Source organism: Choloepus didactylus, chromosome 2, assembly GCF_015220235.1.
Source record: "Choloepus didactylus isolate mChoDid1 chromosome 2, mChoDid1.pri, whole genome shotgun sequence".
Taxonomy (NCBI): Eukaryota; Metazoa; Chordata; class Mammalia; order Pilosa; family Megalonychidae; genus Choloepus; species Choloepus didactylus.
This window is the reverse complement of record NC_051308.1, coordinates 63,216,747-63,237,435: the sequence shown is the minus strand read 5'-3', so window position 1 is coordinate 63,237,435 and position 20,689 is coordinate 63,216,747. Positions and strand designations below refer to the sequence as shown.

Sequence of the window (20,689 nt, the reverse complement as noted above, 5' to 3'; positions counted from 1 at the left end):
TATTTTTGAATTTTTTTTATAAACCAAGAAAAATGCTCCTATTCTTACTGGCTTCACCACAGTGAGCAAAATCTTCCAAAGGAACATTTTAGTGAGTGGCATAAAGCCTGTGATTTAAAGAAAAAAAAAAAAAAGCTACTTTGACTTTTAAGTTATTATCAGTCTGAAGAGCTCCTCCAAATCAGAACTATTATAGAATCTACTTTCAAACCACTACTTAGCAACATAGATGAAAATGCCTATTACCAGGTTAGGATAGCAGCTATTATCATGGCCCCTTGACTTCTTTCAAGTAGTGCCAATGGAAAAAGCCATAAGTGAATAATAAAGATCTCATAATAGCTCTTAAGAATTCTTTATATTGTAGAAGGCACTAAAATGAACTCTGAAGAGTTTAAAAAAAAAAACTCTCATCTGCTGATAAGAAAAAATAATTAACCTGACTTAATGCATCTGAGAAGGCCTTCTATAAATCAGACTTTTGTACTTCAAGAGCCAGATTAAAACCATATATCAAAAAAGTATGTAGACATTGTCTTATAAGTACACATAGAACATTTTTAGATCTACAAAGGTTTGTAGGTCTTTTTGTGAAACACTCGATACTTCCTACTTAAATGGAGAAGTGTGAAGTACTTACAGTGCTTAATTTACTAGAGGTAATGATGATGCGCCTTTCATGTAGCATACTGGCATACAGTTGCAGCATATTGTTCACATCCACAGCAACAAAATATTCTGTAAGATTTCTCTATACAAGAGAAAAATATTTGTGTAAGTTATGGCTTATGGTGATCACTTAGGAAAACATTTTATATATTTACCAAATAGTCTTAAAGTTCAAAAGAATTTTATTAAAATGGTATTCATTAAAATAATTAAACTTATTACTATTCTGCTGTCAAATGGAGCATGCAACATTCTATTATTATTTGAAGCATAACTGTACTCCAGAAAATCATTTCTCAGAGGATGATCAGAGGATCCCATATTCTCCACTCTCCCTCCCAAGTACTTGTAAAAGAGACAGATTTCCTGGGCCCCAATTGAGACCTGCTGGATTATACTCTTTGGATTATGGTCCTAAGAATCTGCTTTTTAAATAGGTACTTCTGGTGATTCATATACACACCGAAGTGTGAGAACCACTGTTACATCTGAGTCTTTTTTATATTTATCATTCACTCAGGAGGCACTATCATCGTCAGATACACCCAGTGGATGAGATGGATTTATACAGAAGTCCTTTGGTTCTTTATTAAGGGAAATCATTTGGTTATATTCCAAATCAGGCCTGCTTTATATCACTATAAGCAGATACAGTTTAGTGATGGTCTAATCTAATTCCTTGATTTAGCACTTTATTTCCCCCACATAAAAAGTACATTAACTTAATAAGAGTTTTAGATCCTTTTATTATATTCCTTATTTTTAATTTTCAACACATCAGAAAGCAAGAAAATAATGAAGAGACTGAATAAGATATGGTAATATATTGCTACTGTAGTAACACATAGACTCTCACCCAGAAGGCAGAAAACTTTCAGTTGAGCAAGAAAACAAGAAATCCAATTGTTTCTTTGATTTCCAAAAGGCACAAACTTCTCCAGGACAAACTGGTAACCATGGCAGGGCATATTTAACATCTATAACTATCAGTGAATGGTGGTGAATTTGGTGGAGAGAGGTTCATTTCCTGTTTTCTCTATTGTAACCTACCTACGTTCCAATTCAATTCTTCATTTACAAAATTATTTTTATGGCATTCAACTTTAGTATTTTTCCTATAATCTAAAAGAAAGATAATTTCTAGATAGAGTATTACTTCTCAACACAGAATGTTGCCTTATGTTTAGCCTTGTGTTTTGTTTTTGTTTTAAAATTTTTCCCTGAACAGGACAGTTTGTTCATGGACAACAGCTAAAAAAAAAAAAAAACAATAATTTAAAAAAAGTGTTAATGGATGTAAAACCATATATATTCAACAGCAGTTTGCCTTAGAATGCCATTTCTTTAAAACTTTGAAAGCAATAAATAGCTTCTAAAATGAATGTGAGGTTTGTTAAATCAAACTGTTGACTATTAGGAAACATAAGAGAAAGATAAATAGGAGAGAGAAGAAGAGAGTAACTCTAACTCTGCATGAGAAACTCCGAAGGGAAGGGGCCAAGGTCTCATGAATCAAGGCATAGTCAGTGAGTCTCAAGAAAATCATGCAGTCTATGACATACGGCCAACAAGACTTCACGGACTATTCAGTGCTCGAGAGCTTTGATGATCTCTCTCATACCCACCTTCAGAGCAGCCTGATGCAGTCTTCTGCTAAAACTTATCTGGATTGGGCTGTACTAAGAACACCCTAGATAGTCTTGATTTGATATTAGAAACTTTACAGCTGTTTTGCTGGACTTCACTCATTCATAACCCGTGTGCTTTTGGAAACAAAACACTCAGTAGGTTTGAAAACAATAGAATTCTGAGGAAAATATTAAATATATCTGGGAATATTTCTTTCCTGTTAAATTCTCCTTCACTTTTGATTGAATTATTTCCACCGGTTCATTTTAACTTTCCAAAGGAAGTTGAATAAAAATTACACAAGGGAATATTTTCCTTTCTTTTCACACAGCATGAAAGCATATTTGTCATTTCTACCTATTCATGTGAACTTCTCTACAGAGTATTAATTTTTAATAACTATTAAAACATTGAAAACATTCCTAGAAAGGCTACTAACAGGACTCTAAATAGAATGCAAACTTAAGCAATTTTTATAATTTCTTGTAATGCCTCTCCAGTCTTACAAAATATGCATTACTTTAAATTTAAATCATGAAATCAAGTGTAGGAGGACATCTAAAGTTGGAACAGATTTATATAAAATAAATCTAAAATACTTCGGTCAGTTCATTAAAGTAACTATATATTTTTACCTTGTATGAAAACATTTCCCAATGCCAGTATTCATGCCCCATCAGTAGAAGCCATCTCTTGAGATATCTCCTTTACCTGATACAGCGGAGCTCAGGCTCTAATTGAATATATATGATCTTACCTAACGATCTCAAATGATAGTTTTTCTTGTGTCATTTTTATTTTCCTTATCTACAACCAGATTTTAGGAAGAGAGCAAAGGAGCAAATACATAAGAAAGAGAAAGGGATAATACCATTGTTCCTTATTTCTTCTTTATCCCCAACAACACAGAAAATTACAATACACTGTATTTCAAATAGAGCAAAGTAAATAAAACTTGACCTCTAAAACTTCAAGTAGAAAAGAGAAAACTTACACTCTCAGGTACTGTTGGGAGTCCAGTTACATCAGGGGCAATGAAGTAGGAATGCTAATTAATAGAAATAAATCACATAAGAAAACAAAACTTGAATATTGGTGTCATATTACATATAATTTGAGATAAAAGTAATAAAAACATATCAACTAAATTAATAAATGCCATGGACTGACACTTAGGATTTGGTGAATTTTAGAGATTCTTAAATGAGACAGCAGGTTTATATGAGTTTTAACATTAACTTTCTCATACAAAGAGTTAAGTTGAAAATATTTAAATTTAAAATTGAATAGAAATATGTTGAAAAATAATCCTGAGAAAAGTATATTGAAGAAAAAAATGTGGATTACTGAAAGTTTTTCTTATATTCATAAAACACATTTACTTTAGCTAGATTGGAAAAGGGTTGCCTAACCCAAGAATTTGTCAAAATATATTAAGATTCCTGAGTTTCTATGGTTAAGTCACAAAAAATCTCTTTTGTACACATCAGCCACTATACCATTTAGAAAGCAACAATAAAGTATCATTTTTAATATTTTAAAATGCTTTAAAACTTTTAAAAATGTTTTAAAACTTCTTAAAAATGTAATCATCCCAAAATATGACCCAATATATACCCGTTAAGCAAATATTAACTAACTTCTAGAATGGTCAAAGCAATGCAACAGTTAATAGAAATATTTATATGAAAAGCATTTAGCGTATGCCTTCATGTTTCCCATAATGTTTCCAAATTTTACCACCCAGAATCACAATACAGCTAAATCACCAAAAAATGTTTTATTTTCTGTTCATATCAATCTCCAAAATTATTGTAATATCTTAATCACATAAGAACATATTGAATACTGCCTACAATTAAAGATTGGAAAAGAAACATTCTGACCAATAAAGAGTACAGCTCTACTAGTCAGAACAAGGCTAGTTAACACAGCTGTAAATGCACTTCAATATTTCAATATTAACAACTACTGAAAATGGAGACTATGCATATATTTTATTTCTATTAGCTACTATTACTTTTGAAGGATTTTTAATAGCACTGTATTTCATAAAACTATTCTTTAAAAGATAGTATAAACAGAAAATATACTCCAAATGATTAATTTTCTTATAAGAGTCAAATTTACCATATCCCAAAGACCAAAGTGAATCTTATAGACATAGTGAAAGAAATAATTATTTTCCCAATTTAATACTGATTGCTTAAAAGTCAATGCCCTTTTAACTCACCGGTACTAGGGAGGGCTGATCTTTCAGAACTTGCTCACTGGCAATAAATATCTCTTGGTTCTCATGACATATGAGAGAAAAATGAATATTTTACTTTGATGGGGGAAGCTTACACAACAATTTGCTGTGTATCTGAGACTAACCCATGTAGCCACATAATCCATTGAAAATACTTGACTAACAATTATAAATGTAATTTTAAATGCTGATTTACTAATTTTATGCTAAAAAATCCTAAAGAAAGTACTTTCATACTGTGAAAGTATAGAATGCCGTGGATATTTAATGATTTTGAAATTAATTTAATATTATATTTATTATATTTATATATTATATATTAAATATATATATATTTGTAATAATTTAATATATTTAATATAATTATATAATATGTTTAACATAATTTAACATATTAAATGGCAGTTAATATTTAATGTAAATTCTGATTGTTGAAATATCTGATTTCTATGACAGTGTAAAGCTACAATGTCAAGTCTTGAAAAATTCATGTGCTGGGATGTTCATGAAATATGAAATTGTAAGAAAATCACAGTAGTCTCTCTCTTAAGAGCTTATAATATTTTTCCACAGGAAATTCTGCAAGAACAATTTTCTGTTCATTTGTGAAGGAACAAAAACTTCCATAATTGTCAATTTAATTTGGCATTATGAAACTAAAACCTCTACGAGCAACTGAGGACAAGTGTTCCAATCTCAATTTTGCTCCTTACTACCAGCAGAACACTGGGCACATTACTTCAGTAGTCTATTGTTAAAATTAAATGAAATTAAATGAACTTTACACAAAGGAAAGCAACATTTTATCACCCAGCTGATTTTACTGATACTTAATATACTGTATTAAGAACAGGTAGCCAAAATTCAAATGCTTTCCTAGGTTATTGATTAAAAAGCCTACAAGAAATAAGGCTTAATTATGGAAATAATTATCATACATAGTAACAGAACATAGTTACTTGAATTCCTTTAATAAGATTATTTCAGCCACAATGAAAAATATTTTCTCCATATGAGATGAAACTTCAATTCATTTGCAACTAACACTTGAATAGCTCTTCATGGTATATCTAGACCATTTCATGTAATTTTCCAAACAATTCTGGGATTCTCTCTAAAAAGTGGACTCTTCTGATTTCTCAAATGGAGCAAAAGGATCATCAAAAGGGATTTTCTTGCATAACATCACACAAAATCTTCTAGTTCACTGTTTTTTCTACCATACCATGCTGATTTTCTATGTACAATCAGAGAACCTGGGTAAAAGAAGCCTAGAAGCCTTTGATTTTTGGTTCTAATAAAGGTAAAGTGTTTCAATATCCAATATTTTGGAGAGGTATTTTTGTAAGATATTTATTTGCTCCTGAGCAAATATGCTACTCAAATTTAAAGAGAATTCACTTTTATTTCTCCTTAATATTCTACAATAGTTGCCTCACTATCTTACTACGTATATCATCCTTCACCATTTAACAAAATGTTATAATCACTTTATAAATACACTCTTCAAAAGGAAGATAACGTCTTTTTGTGAAATCCTGGGCTTTTCTTTGTTCTCCTTGACCTTTTTCCTTGGACTGCATTTCCTCCAACCATAAATCTTCTCGCATTCTCTTGGCTTCAATGACCTATTAGCCTGAGTTTCTCCTCAACTGCTCCTTCTCTACCTCTTTTACTAGCTCTCCTTTCTTCTTCCATACAACTTACTTGGGAAATTCCCAAGCTTTAGACCTTAGCCTTCTGCTCTGTGCTCTATATATTCTATCCTATGGCTGCAGAAGACGCAAATTTGGGTTAAAAGTTCCAGGTTGAACCAGTTCTCCAGTGCCCAATACACAAACGACTACTAAACACTTCCTCTTAAGTGACAGTATGTAACAGAAGAGAATAAAGATCTCAAGCAGCAGAGAAGTTCACAGGAAAGAAAGCTCACCTTACGCTCATATGACAAGAAAAGGTTTCACAAAGGTGAATTGTAACTAAGCTAGTTCTAGACTAAAGATGGATATTCTACAAAGAAGTTCAAGTATAAAAGGAATGTAAGAAATGGAGAAAACATGATGTTCATTCTAGAAGCTGAAAAGAACAATGTGACCACAGCAGAGAATCAATTTAGGAAAAAACAGTGAGACAGAAAAATGAAAACATGAACTGAGACCAAGAAGTGGAACGTCCTGAAAGTCTGGCCAAAAGTTTGGACAAATTCTATCAGAAAGGGGAAGCTACAAAAGGTTTTCAGCAGAGGAGTTTATAAAATCTGAGGAAGATTAATCTGTCAGTCTTTTTTAGAAAAGTCTGGAAGAAGGAGAGCCTCTAGACTAAAGACAAATGCTAAGCACCTGAAGTAGGGTGCTGACAGGGAGAATTTAAAAGAAGGAATGAAGTAAGAGAACACTATTATTAAATGAAACTACAGGGAAAAAATTAGGCAAGAAGAAAGTTATTACCAAAGAAAAAGTATAAGCAGGTTAACAATTTCCTTATCTTGCACACACACACAGACCTATTACTACTATTACATATACTATGAGTTACTTTTTCTCTAAATTTCCCTTGCATCATTATACTTTTTCTTCTTTATTAGGACAGAAGTTTGCTATTCTTTTGGAGAACCCAAAATGAATATGGGTAAATTTTAATATTCCACTTGGCATGGCAAATTAATGAAGAATATTAATGAGAACATCCACATTTTATGATCATGAACCTTGATCATTTACGAAACCTCAAAAAAACTACCAATGTGCTTTTAGATACAGATAGCACAGTTCACTGAAAGATTCATTAGTAAATAATCTATCCTACCACAGGCTTACTATTTTGACAAACTTCATTTCTAATATTCTGCAATTACCCTAGATGTGTTGAAGTATGGTGAAAGAAGAAAGAACTTTTCACCCAGAATTTTTATCATACAGTTATATGCTACATGCTGTTTTTTATTCTTAAGTAGTTTCATTTTTAGGAGAGATATTTATGAGTGTGTCTGCCTGTATTCCTTTACTGCACATTGATTTCAACTGAAAATCAGCATCTCTGAAAACTAACATTTCCTCAAAGATTCAGTACATAATCAAAAAGAAAAATCGGATTTAAGAACTACCAAAATATATATCCAACATATCAAATTATGATAGTTAAAGCACATCTAAAAGTCTCAGTATCCTCACCTAGTAATGTTAATACAATACTAGACTTAAGTTTTCCTGGGAGCAGAGACAACTAGGCAGAGTTTCTTGAAAGTGTGTGTGCTTTCAAATGAGAAACTGTTATGATGCCAAAAAAAAAAAAAAAAAAAAAAACAATTATCAACTGAATACTTACCACACTCAAATTGACAGGACTGTTTGCTTTTGGTACTGGGTGGTTATAGAGTGATTTGAGGGTTTCATTCAAATCATTTTCCTAGTGGAAAAAAAAAAGTATATTCAATAACTGAAAAATACATCAAGCAAGCATAAGTAAAACTACTTGATAAAACCAACCATTCTGATATCTCATATTAGCCATGTTTTACTATAACTGCTTTCCATAGAAACACTTCGAATAACTAAAATTGAATAATTAAATTAATAAACAGAAGGAAACTATTTAAATCATTAACTCTGAAAGGAACAATGGATTAAATAAAAATAGCAACACAATTTTTTATCAGATCACAGATTTCTCCCATTTTCCATTTTCATTTTAAAATCCCAAACCTAATTTTTAATAAAGAGATACAATTTAAGTGACAATACTGTACTAAGATACACTTACCGTATAGAGATCATTCAAACATTTTTTTCTAACTAGCTACTGGCCACTATTTAACCTGCAATAAACACGATTAAATAAAATATCATAGTTCTACCTTATAGGATCTACACAATAATGTATTTTGATGTGCACATGCACTTTTTCTGAATCACACACACAAAACCAGTAATAAATATGCAAAGATAACTTTTTTAAAGTTATTTTTATTCTCTTTTCAAATTTTTTTGTTGGGGAAAATAAACCAAAGGAAAAGGGAAGGTAATAATTAATTCAGAGATTTGGCTATGCTACACATGGCTTCTCACACTTCCTGGTAGGCCTTTGAATATCCACTGATCTCATAACTTAATAAATCAGGTCTCTATGAATGCCTACAGAAGTATTCATTCAAAACTGCCTATTTGAAATTCCCTTTAGAATGACTAAAATAAAAACTATAAAAGTTTTTTCTCTTGATCATTTAAACAATTAAATGCACCATAGAAAACTGTGGGTGATAACGGTCTTCTGTCTATAATGAAATACATATGGCTACACAAAATTTTTTAAAAGTCCCCTCTACTTATCCCATGTTGACCAGATAAGCATAAACTGAACTATAAAATTTATCTAAATATCAGTCTAATATCAGCATTGAATTTACTCTTTCAGTTATTTAATAAATACTATGAACTTAAAGTATTTTTCCCCAAATTAGGAGGACAAATGTAGTCTTCCCTATTTCCTCTCCTTAGGAAGTCAAAATTATATGGCTTTTTTCTTATCTATTTTCTTTCATGTATTACAGTATTACAGTATTACAATATTACTGATTGTTTCAGGGAGAACAATATGACATACGGCATGTATTGTATATAAGCATTATTTATCAATAGGAGCTACTAAATAAAGCTAAGGTAGTCAAAATTTGGATAAATAATGTGATTAATATCATCTCCACATGTACACTCACAGAAAAAGAACAAGAAATTATCATAAAGTAAACTTCTGATTTTGAATTTCTATTGCAAAAATTAAAGTTTTATTTCCATTTATATTATTCAGTAAATGAATGACTATATAGCTTCAACATAAATTTTTTTAAGAGCAAAATTACCTTTTAAAGTATATTTCACAGAATTAAGCACATCAAATGTAGGGAAGAAAGTACACTAATAAAAGAACACCTGGACTTTCAACAAATACTAAAAATTTGCAATTATATTATAATAATGAAATTTAACAGACAAATTAGGAGTCAGGCTTTGCTAGCAAGAAGAGTGAAAAGAGAAACTTAACTTTTTAATAATACATGTAAATCCTATGTGAGGGGAAAAGATACCATCCCTAGTTGCCAAAAGACAGAATTGAATACCTGAACAGAGATTCAGGTACATTGTACATTGTACATTGATCAAAGTCACAAGGATAGTAAACAGTTCAGCCAGAACTTAAATCTAAGATTTCAGGTTTGTAGTATAGGGTTCAATCAAACCATTGTCAACATTCAGTTCAATTTTTATTATCAATTACTACATTAAGCTTCTTGGGGAATATTTGTAAAGATTTTAAACTTTAAGGTGACTCCATTCTCCTACTACTTGGGGCCACCATTTAAGACACTATTAATCTGAATATTCCAGAAATGAAAATTTACCCCATTATTACAAAGATATATAGAATGACTTTAAACTTACATATAATTACAGATTATCCATGTACATTTCCTCCTTAACCACTACTTTTATTTAATTTAAAAACAGATTACAAGGTGATTTCATACTTTTAAAAGCTTTGCCAAAATATAAGAAATATTATTTTTTCTATCATCTGTACTACTGAAATAAACTATTCATTCTAAACAATTTTGATGAAAGATACCAAATGGAAACTAACCTAATCATAAAAGTCTGTTTTTTAAATTAGCATGTTCAAGAAAACATAAAAGATTTCTGCTAATTTCCCTCTAATTCTTCCATTTCTTTTCCAAATATAGATTGTATCAATGCTCAGCACACTGCCTGGTACAACATACTGGGCAGACAGTAAATGTATTTTCAATTGGACTATATCTAACTAGGCTATGAGATAAATTTTAATAAAAACCCAAAATATTAAGCCTATGAAAATGTTTTGCTTCAGATTCAGTTGAATTTTGTTTAGAACACTGAAACTTTTAAAATAAGGTAAGGAAATAAATGACAGGATACTTAAAAGCTTAAAATAAACCTTCCCCACAGGAAAATTTAGGATGAGAAGAATGACACTCTGTCTTAAAATATTCCCATCCAAAAAAATCCCCCTATCTACAGTTTTGTCTATGATTTCATGTAGAGCACTGACTTGCTGATTTTAATTAACAAAAATGGAAAAATATCTAGATATCAGTTCCTTCAATTACAATAAAAAATGAATATTGTAATTTTTCTAATGCATTTTTATTTATTCAATACCTACTTGCTACTGAGGAAACAGATAGAAGAGACTCAACTCACAACTATTATTTTAATTGTGGAGACAGAGAACTACAATCCAGTGTAAAACTGCTTTGAGAGCACAGAGCAGGTATCACCTAACAGCCTGGGGAATCAGGAAAAGTATCTGGAGAAGGGGCATTTGTGCCAAAATTAGGTTTCTTTTTAAGGATAATTATATTGATGAGCATTTTACCTACCAGATGACCTATAACCTTGACAGACATTGTGAACAGTTACATTCTGGGAAATTTAAGCAGCTCAAAATAGTTGAACGGTACAATATATATGGCAAAGTGGGAGCAGATTAACCAGTAAAGGTCAGAAGCCAGATCATGAAGTTTAGATTGCATTCTAAAGAAAAACGGGCACTAATGAGAGACTGTACAAACAGTGGAATGACATAAACAGTTTTAAGAAAAAGCATTCTTGAAGATCAGATATGGTAGTAATTAAAAGCCCCATAAATAAAGTCGAGAGTGAAGAGTGAAGAGAGAGAACTAAATACTAAATTTTAGTACTAAATACTAAATTTAAGTACTAAATACTGAAATTTGAGGTGGAGGTAGAGGTGGAGGTAAAGGGCCAAGAAAGAGGTTAAGGAGACAGGTAAGAACAACAAAAAAAAATTATGTGTAGACAAGCAAGAAAAACACAATCTCAAGAGGGAGGGAATGTTAAATGAAAATTTAAAGAGATAACAAGAGGATAGAAAGCATCCCCTGAATTTGGACAATAGAAAGCAACAGCAGGCAATTATTAAGGGCCAAAAAAAAATTTTTTTTGAATTAAATTATGTCATATAGCACAGTGAATATCTTAGTAAAATTAGCCCATGTGAAAAACCAAAGAATGATTAAGGGAAAGAATTTACCAAACTATCATCGGAGAAAAGGTGTTTAAATCAAACTTTAGATTTGGATTTTTTTTATTTTTTAAGGAAAAAAACAGCTTACCAGTTCCTTAGCCAAGTAATCTGCCAGAGTATTTAAAAGCTTGTAATATACTTCAAACCATGGCAGGTAACTGAAAAAAAAAAATCATAAAAAATGTTTGTATATAATTTAGAATCAAGAAATTAGAAAAAAATAAACAAACATTAAATTTATATCATTTAAAACAGGCTGATCCTAGAGGACAGAACATGCATATACATGTTCTCTTTACTGTCTCAGTGAAATTTTACATATTAGCTATTCGTCAGACTCCTAAACTCTGTTTTAAAAGCTGTACATTATACTTTTCTATATTATGTCAGCAGTATTTGAAACCACTTAATCCTATTTCATGATAATCACCAAAAGCATTCATAGGGTAAGAATAAACCACTGCAAAAAGATACAGTATAAAATAAAAACATGTTTTAAAAAGAAGTATTCAGCTTTTAAAGCAAAACTACAATTATTTCTTTTTAAATATTTCTAAATTAAGTATCTAATACAATAAAATTATATGTTTCATTAATAATTTCTTCAGAAATTGCTTTTTAAGGAGTATGGTAAATTTCAAAATAATATCAATACAAGCAGCAGAAACCCTATACTGAAAACTGCAATCAATGGCTTTAAATGCCAAAAACAACTATAATTTAAAATTAATTTGATTCATTTGGCTACATAAAAGTATAATTAATTTTTATGTACGCTAAATAGTAAAACCAAAATTATTCATTTGAAATAAAATCTATTTTCATTATTAGCAAGGTATTTGTATATTTGACATCTGTCAAAAATTTTAATAGAAATTTATTAAAATGTACACTTTTTATATAAAGGAATAGTAAATCAAAAACCCAACAATGCTGTTAAATATCAATTAGCACTCATTTTTTTCTCTTCAAAGCATTACTACCGTAGGCTACTTTCTAAGAGAAAATACTGGCATTTTTACTACATAATTGTACACTGACAAAAGTACATACGCATAAAATAGTTTTTAAATTTAAAAAAAATCAATAAATAGGGTTTAAAAAACAGGATTCTATCTGCATTTTTTCAGATAATGTCTGATTTATTAGTGACTACAAATGATGCTTTTTGAATCAGAAACGAACTAAAGTCACAACAGTAGAAGAATAATTAGGTAAACCATGGTATCTTTATTCAGCGAATATTATAGAGTCCTTTAAAATGATAATTAAAATACTTAATACTAAAATACTGAAAGTATCTATGACAGTTAAAAATATCTAACCAACTTCTGGTTAAATCTGGCATATTGAATACATGTATTTATCTCTATGCCCTCCAGCAATGCCACCAAAATGACAGTAAAGGTATAAAAGGGATATAAATTAATGAGGACAAGAAGAAATTGAGATAAAACAATAAAGGCAATACAGGTGAACAATTTTCTAAAGATGGTTTGTTAACAAGGAGTGATAACTGACTTAGCAGAAGATAGGAAACAAAACTTGCATGCCAACAGAAGAGAAAATGACTATCAGCCATTCGGCATGCCACCCACTGAAGAACTGATTTGGGAATTTCTCAAAGGAAAATACACCACAAGTCCCCATTTTCTTGGAGTGAAATTTACACTGCATCACTTCGTATACAATGTTTCCAACTCAGTTCCAGAGTCTCCCTCTTAAATATAAACGAACAGACCAACCACCAGTTATTTGAGGAAATACAGACACCAATACAAACAAGAGCAACTCCAAGAAAGGACAACACAAAGAGCAGAAGAGAACTTCAAAAAGTCATAAACATTCTGAGGAGCTGAAACAAAACAAAGGAAGAAAGAGAGACAAAGAAGGAGGGAGGAAGGGAGAGAGAGGAAGAAAGGAAGAGAGGAAGAAAGGGAGAAAATTACCAGAGAACAAGAAATAGCTCTTAAAAATATAAAAAAGCTGAAGAAAAATTAAAATCAATAGAAAGGTTAGATGATAGCTCAAGAAAATCTCCCCAAATCAGAATAAAGAGACAAATAGATGAATGATAAGACAGAAAAGATTAAAATATCAGAGCATCAATCTGGAATATCATGTAGCTGACAAATTATAATTCCTAAATGAAAGAAAAAAGGAAATAAGGAAAAATTCTTACTAAAAACTGGAAAATTTCCCAGAACTACAGACATGAGTTTAGATTGAAAGGGCCTCTAAGTGAACTGCACAATGAATGAGTCAAACCAAAGAAAATGACCACAAAATTCCAGAACAAGGGATAATGACAGGAGTCTAAGAGTAGCCAAGAGTCAAAACAGGTAACATACAAAGGGATGAAATTCAAAATAATCACTGAACTTCTCAACAGCAATACCAGAAAGTTAGAAGATAATCAATGTCTTCAAAATGCAGAGTTTAAATCCTTTGCAAACTAGAATTCTATGTCCAGAAAAAAAATATCAATTGTAGTCATGCATGGACTTAAAAATTTACCTCATCTGATCTGGGGGAAGGTGCGGATGTGTTAGACATCCTCACCCGGACTGGTGTTGATGTTGTCACAAACATGGGGACTGGCGGTTTGATGTGCTGAGCCCTCGAGCATGGGACTTGCCCTTATGAAGCTCATTACCACAAAGGAGAGTCTAAACTTGTATGTAATGGAGCCTAAGTCTCCCCCTGAGTACCTCTTTGTTGCTCAGATGTGGCCCTCTCTCTCTCTAACTGAGCCATCTCGACAGGTGAACTCACTGCCCTCCCCCCTACGTGGGACCCGACTTCCAGGGGTGTAAATCTTCCTGGCAACGCAGAGTATGACTCCCGGGGATGAATGTGGACCCAGCATCGTGGGACTGAGAGTATCTTCTTGACCAAAAGGGGGATGCAAAATGAGACGAAATAGTTTCAGTGGCTGAGAGATTCCAAATGGAGTCGAGAGGTCACTCTGGTGGACATTCTTATGCACTATATAGATAACACCTCTTAGGCTTTAATGTATTGGAATAGCTAGAAGTAAATACCTGAAACTACCAAACTCCAACCCAGCAGTCTGGACTCCTGAAGACAATTATATAATAATGTAGATTACAAGGGGTGACAGTGTGCTTGTGAAGACCTTGTGGATCACACCCCCTTTATCTAGTGTATGGATGAGTAGAGGAATGGGGATAAAAACTAAAGGACAAGTGGGGTGGGATGGGGGGATGATTTGGGTGTTCTTTTTTCACTTTTATTTTTTATTCTTGTTCTGGTTCTTTCTGATGTAAGGAAAATGTTCAGAGATAGATTGTGGTGATGAACCCACAACTATGTTGTCATATTGTGGACAGTGGATTGTATATCATGGATGATTGTATGGTGTGTGAATGTATTTCAATAAAACTGAATTTAATAAAAAAAATTTACCTCATCTGTACTATTTTAGGGAAGCTACTAAAGGATGCCTTCAACATAATAAGGGAGTGAAGCAAGAAGGAGAAATACAAGAGAAGTAGGAGATAAGAAATGAAACACCATGAAAGAACCAATGCGAGCTTAAGAGTTCTGTGTCAAAGCCTAGAAAGCAACCACCAAGACTGAAACACAACCACGGGCTTGGGGAGGGAGATGCTGGGACCACAATGTTTACAACAAGCATGCTGACAACCAGTTAAGGGTGCCTGGAAAAAAATTGGATAGGTATATGTCAAATCAGCTTTTGGGAAATCTGAAAATCAAAATTTGGTATGAATAATCTAAAATTTAGTATTTAAATTATTCAACTCTTCAAGCCCTAGTGCTTACGGGGCTATTTTATTGTACCTTTCACATAAAAAAATAATAATCCTTAAGGATTACAAATACTATTTTTACATTACCCACAATATAATGCAAGTTAACATGTCAAATTTTATATATTCACTATAATTCAAATACTTTTCATGGAGAATTTCCTTCTACCAAGATACACTACAGAGCGCAATTTCCTTCATCATTTCATTTCATACATTTCAACTTCTAATGACTTGAAGAAATTGCTATTTCAAGAAAATTTCATTGTGTCACATGGTTGAGACCTATATGTTCAGATAAAATGAGACCATTTATTCAAGAAACATACTTGTCTGTTTCTATTCTATTCTGAAGAATCTTTAGATAAAGAAAAATTCATTGATGTTAGTTGACTGCATGTCTACGTTGTCATTTTCACCTCATTTAAATAAGGTAAAACCTTATTTAACCTTCATAATTTCTTCCTAGTTCACTCTTAAAATAAAAATATAATAGATCATAATTACAAGTTCATATGAAGTGAGAAATAATTTTTTATTTCTTTTTTTATCTAGACCAAATATTTTAACACCCCTTAAAATATTCTGGTTTTCTCATTTTTACATTATCATTTTTTGTTTTCAACTGTCTTTTAAATTGTGAAGACAAATCAGAATGCAATTTGTCATTAGGAAGCTAATCTTTACTCATTTTACCTGTAAGGTTATTAATTTGTTTTTTGTAAATGCTCAACAAATTGAATTAGTAAAGAATTTATTAATATGTCCTTATTTAGGTTATTTTTAAAAATTTAACAGTTCTTATTTGTGCTAGGTATTTTGGTATCGATATAACTATTACTGTTTTTTAAATCACCAAGAACACTAACTTCACTGAATTTCATCCTGGCTTTCCCAGGTAAAGTTTCTTCTTTATACAAAGGTATGCTGAATTGTTCTCATATTCATCCTCTGAATTATCAAATTCAACACTGGACCCTATTATGAGTAGAGTGCTACCGGATGCTGGGATGCTAGAACTTCCTTTAATATGACAATCTATAAATCAGACTAACACTATTTAAAAAAAAAAAGAGTGTTACAACAAGGCTAACACTATGGATTTCAAATTCTAAAATAGAGAATTTAGCCATATCACTTTTTGTCAAGTAAAATATATAGTGTATTTGCATGACGGGAAGTTATCTTACGAACACGTTTTACCATTTTACTAAGGACACTTGAAAGGCAGTCAGTTGATGATTGTGGTGTAGCAGAATTACAAATGGGAGGGGGACCTTCTCATCACCATCTTAGAGTCAGATATTAGTGTTTTTCTGTAAGTTCAGTGCAAAATATTGAAATGTGGTTGGAATGCTTCATGAAGGAGTTAGGCGAAATGCTGCTACACCTAAAATTAACTTCCTGTCTTTTTTTTTTTTCCTTTTCAACAATACTTATTTATTTGACTTCACTGTGTTCTTAAACTGTAAGAGAAAGTTTGTTTGTTTCAATTTAAAACCAAGACAGAATAAGTAGTAATTTGGGGGCGGGGGGGGGGTAGAAGTTAGGGTGATCCAATGAGCTAGCTATTCATAGTATCAGTTAGAACAATCGGGTCTCTTAATTGATAGTTTACTTTGTAACAGATTCTGCTTCTTTCCAGGATATTTGAGAGATCAATGATGCTAATATTCTGAATGCTAACTAGCCCCTGACCAAAGCCTTCAAGTAATGTTGCATCCAGTTTTGTAGGGGTACATGGTCTTCTTAGGAATCATGTAATTTTTGGATTAAAATATGTTGAAAAAGTGACAAAATACCAGCATAAACAAGTCACAGAAGTATTACATCTTTAACCATGTTGTTCTGATTAAAAATTACTATAGAAAATTTTGAGTAGCCACAGAAGTTTTTTTTAAAAAAAGCCATTGCAACACATAATCATTGCATATATTTTGATATTTCATTTTAGTCTCATTTCTATAAGACTTGTTAAATTACTTAAAACTTTTTTCTATAGGATACAGAACTGAATAACCTAGTTTTTATTCTCAATTTGTAATATGAATGAATGTGTATTAAAAACAGTTTATAAACTGAAAAGGCTAAAAAGGTGTAATTATCTCCCATAGGTGCTGAGAAATTTTGCATATTCTTAATCTGATAATTGGACATCTCATTTTTTTCTTTCCTTAAAAGCTGAGATTTGCCATGAAGATTAATTCTCTTCTGATTATAGTTTCTCATCAATTACTTCTATTTTTACCTGGAATATATTCATTTCCTGAGTAAAAAGACTCTTTTAGTTTAAAGATAAGAATATCATTTAATGAAAACATATTAACAGCAACACCACTTAACAGTTTGTTTAGTATGAACTAAGCCCCCTGCTAAGTGACCTACATACTTTATTAGCAAATACTGCTCTATTCTTTGGAGTTCTGAGCTAGAAAATTTGCACATAATACTTTAAAACTACTTTTCCTCCACTCCTGGATGATGCTATTATAAGATTTTAAAGTAATTTAGATTTATCTTAGAGTTCTAAGCCAGAAAATTGCACACAGTGATATAAAAACCATGTGTTCTTTTTCTCCTGGATTTTTGCTATTAAAAGATTTGAAACAGGTATTCCTTTGATTTCTATTAATTTTGTTCAATTTCAAGAAGATATATTATAATTTAAGTTTATTAAATATAAAAGTTCATGTTCAATTTTGAGTTTTCAGCACTGTCATATGCTTTAACTCTTTCTATATGTATCCCAGTTTTATTAAGTTTTCAAAAATATCCTGAGATATTACTGATTTAAACCTTGCCATTTTATTTAGAATTGCTTTCATATTCTTATGTTAGCAAAAAGTAGGAAGTAACTTTTTCCTAATTTGATTAACACAATTTTACAACTATAAAATTGTCGCCAAGGGTTCAAAATGAAATACTCTTATAAGGAAGACAGATTTATGTTTAGGATCTTTGTAGTCCTCCCCCTAGTCCCTTTAACTCATACCAAACTTGAGGCTTTCACTCTCTTCCTTTGAGTAAATCCCTTAGAAGCAGAATGTTTCAATTTTACACATTTTGTGTCAATTTTCCAGACAGAAAAACAGCCTCTAGACATGAGACGTTTTTCTAGGGAAAGGCAGTTTCCTTAGTTTTATTTGATTACTAGAAGTTAGGTTCCTGCTGATCACTTAGGCTGTTAGTTGTTACCTAACTATTTGACAAAAAACATTTCCTTTCCTTTATTTAACCTTTGACTTTTGAATGTAAAAATTTTATCAGCTCTATAGTGGAAGCACAAGTATGGGGGAAGTCTTCTCACAGCCATAAAACGGACTCATGGCTTTATATATACATCTGTCTTTTGCCCTATGTCCTTATGGAAAATTAAGGAAATCATCTTGAAATTAACCTTTAAGGAATCTCCTATTTTTGTTTTAAAATAATTGGCCCTAATGTATTTGTTTAACATTTATACATGTTTATAATACTATGGGAAACAGACATTCTTTGTTAAAGAAATTACATTTTCAGCTTTTTAAAATTCAAGGTAAATATCTTATTCAATCATTATTACGTGTTGAATGTAATTTTTTACAACTTTCTAGGATTTATGTGGTTGACTTTAAGAGAACAGATTTTGACTGACTTTGAAACAGTAAAATTTAGTGAAAAAAAGTATTTTATCTTATTGATAATCAGTTTAAGAATTTATACATTAGTTAAAAATTGTTTTGAACATATATTGTTTTAAAATTACCATTAAAAGCACACAAAATAAAAACATGTAAATAATAACATTTTTCTCATAGCTGGGTAAGCTTATTTAATTTATAATATTCATTTACCATATTTTTCTATTCATCTATCTATCTATCTATTTTAAGGCCAGATCAAATTTTTTGACATAAACAGTTTTCTTAAAAAGAAAAGGATGTTTTTTTCCTATACAATTTGACTTTTATATTGTGCAATACAATCTTGTTAAAATATTTTAATTATTTGCCCTATTCTGTATACTCTGAACCATTTGTTCGTGAGCAGTAAGACTTCCTGTTGGGCACTTGTTCTGTATTAGTGGTAGTGAATTCAAATATCTACAGGGACCAAGAACTAGATCAAGTATGGAACTCAAAGGAGAGAAGCAGGTCAGGAGTCTGACAATAGGAAGTTGATAAGAATATGGTGATCCAAGTAGTCCAGGTCACATGCAAAGAGGAAGCCACTACTCAGCTCTACGCATTTGTTGCAAAGTGAAAAATGTATAGCCAGTATTGCCAGTTCTTTCCCTTTTTAAGAGGAACAAGAAATCCAGATTTTTAAAGTGAATTTTCGCAGATTTAGAAGTTATCAATTTGTTGAATTAAATAACAATAACAGCACTACTGACCAAACAAAATATGTCCATGGGCTAGACGAAGCCTGCAAATAACTAATTTGCAGCCTCTGCTCTAGATGCTGATGCAGACCTTGTCTTCGCAACAGAAATTATCCCTGCTTCCTTGACATTTCCAGGAGCAATGCTAGGTTACAGAGCATTTCCACTTTGATACAAGTGGATTTCATTTAAAAAGCATGAATGGTATGTACTCTTAAAAAAAGGAGTCAAGTTAGCAAAGGAGAGGCTAAAACTGCTTATAATTGTGCCTAAGAGACTCCCCGAGTGTCTTTGTTGCTCAGATGTGGCCCTCTCTCTCTAGCTAAACCACCTCAGCAGGTGAACTCACTGCCCTCCCCCCAACTTGGGACTTGACTCCCAGGGGTGTAAATCTCCCTGGCAATGCAGGATATGACTCCCAGGGATGAATCTGGACCCAGCATCATGGGATTGAGAACGTTTCCTTGACCAAAAGGGGGATGCTAAATGAAACGAAATAAAGTTTCAGTGACTGAGAGATTTCAAATAGAGTCGAGAGGTCACTCTGGTGGACACCTTATGCACTATGCAGATAACCCTTTTTAGGTTTTAATGTATTCGTATAGCTAGAAGTAAATACCTAAAACTATCAAACTCCAACCCAGTAGCCTTGACTCTTGAAGATGATTGTAAAACAATGTAGCTTACAAGGGGTGATAGTGTGATTATGAAAATCTTGTGAACCGCACTCCCTTTATCCAGTGCATGGATGAATGAGTCGAAAAATGGGGACAAAAACTAAATGAAAAATAGGATGGGATGGGGGGGAGATGATTTGGGTGTTCTTTTTTACTTTTAATTTTTATTCTTATTCTGATTCTTTCTGGTATAAGGAAAATGTTCAAAAAGAGATTGGGGTGATGA

The 20,689-nt window shown here is 31.7% G+C and overlaps 1 protein-coding gene across 3 annotated transcripts in view; it reads right to left on the bottom strand.

Moving 5' to 3' along the window:
* The window catches only part of DENND1B (DENN domain containing 1B), a 282,470-nt gene that overhangs the window by 128,199 nt on the left and 133,582 nt on the right, over window positions 1–20,689 (bottom strand). For 2 of the 3 annotated variants that reach the window (XM_037825101.1, XM_037825100.1), the window contains exons 6-10: window positions 11,718–11,787; window positions 7,874–7,954; window positions 4,532–4,591; window positions 3,293–3,346; window positions 641–751 (exon numbers count right to left, since the gene is read on the bottom strand). In XM_037825101.1, coding sequence (XP_037681029.1) covers window positions 641–751; window positions 3,293–3,346; window positions 4,532–4,591; window positions 7,874–7,954; window positions 11,718–11,787 — 376 coding nt within the window. The remainder of the gene's footprint in view (window positions 1–640; window positions 752–3,292; window positions 3,347–4,531; window positions 4,592–7,873; window positions 7,955–11,717; window positions 11,788–20,689) is intronic. The other variant, XM_037825102.1, reaches the window with a different exon arrangement.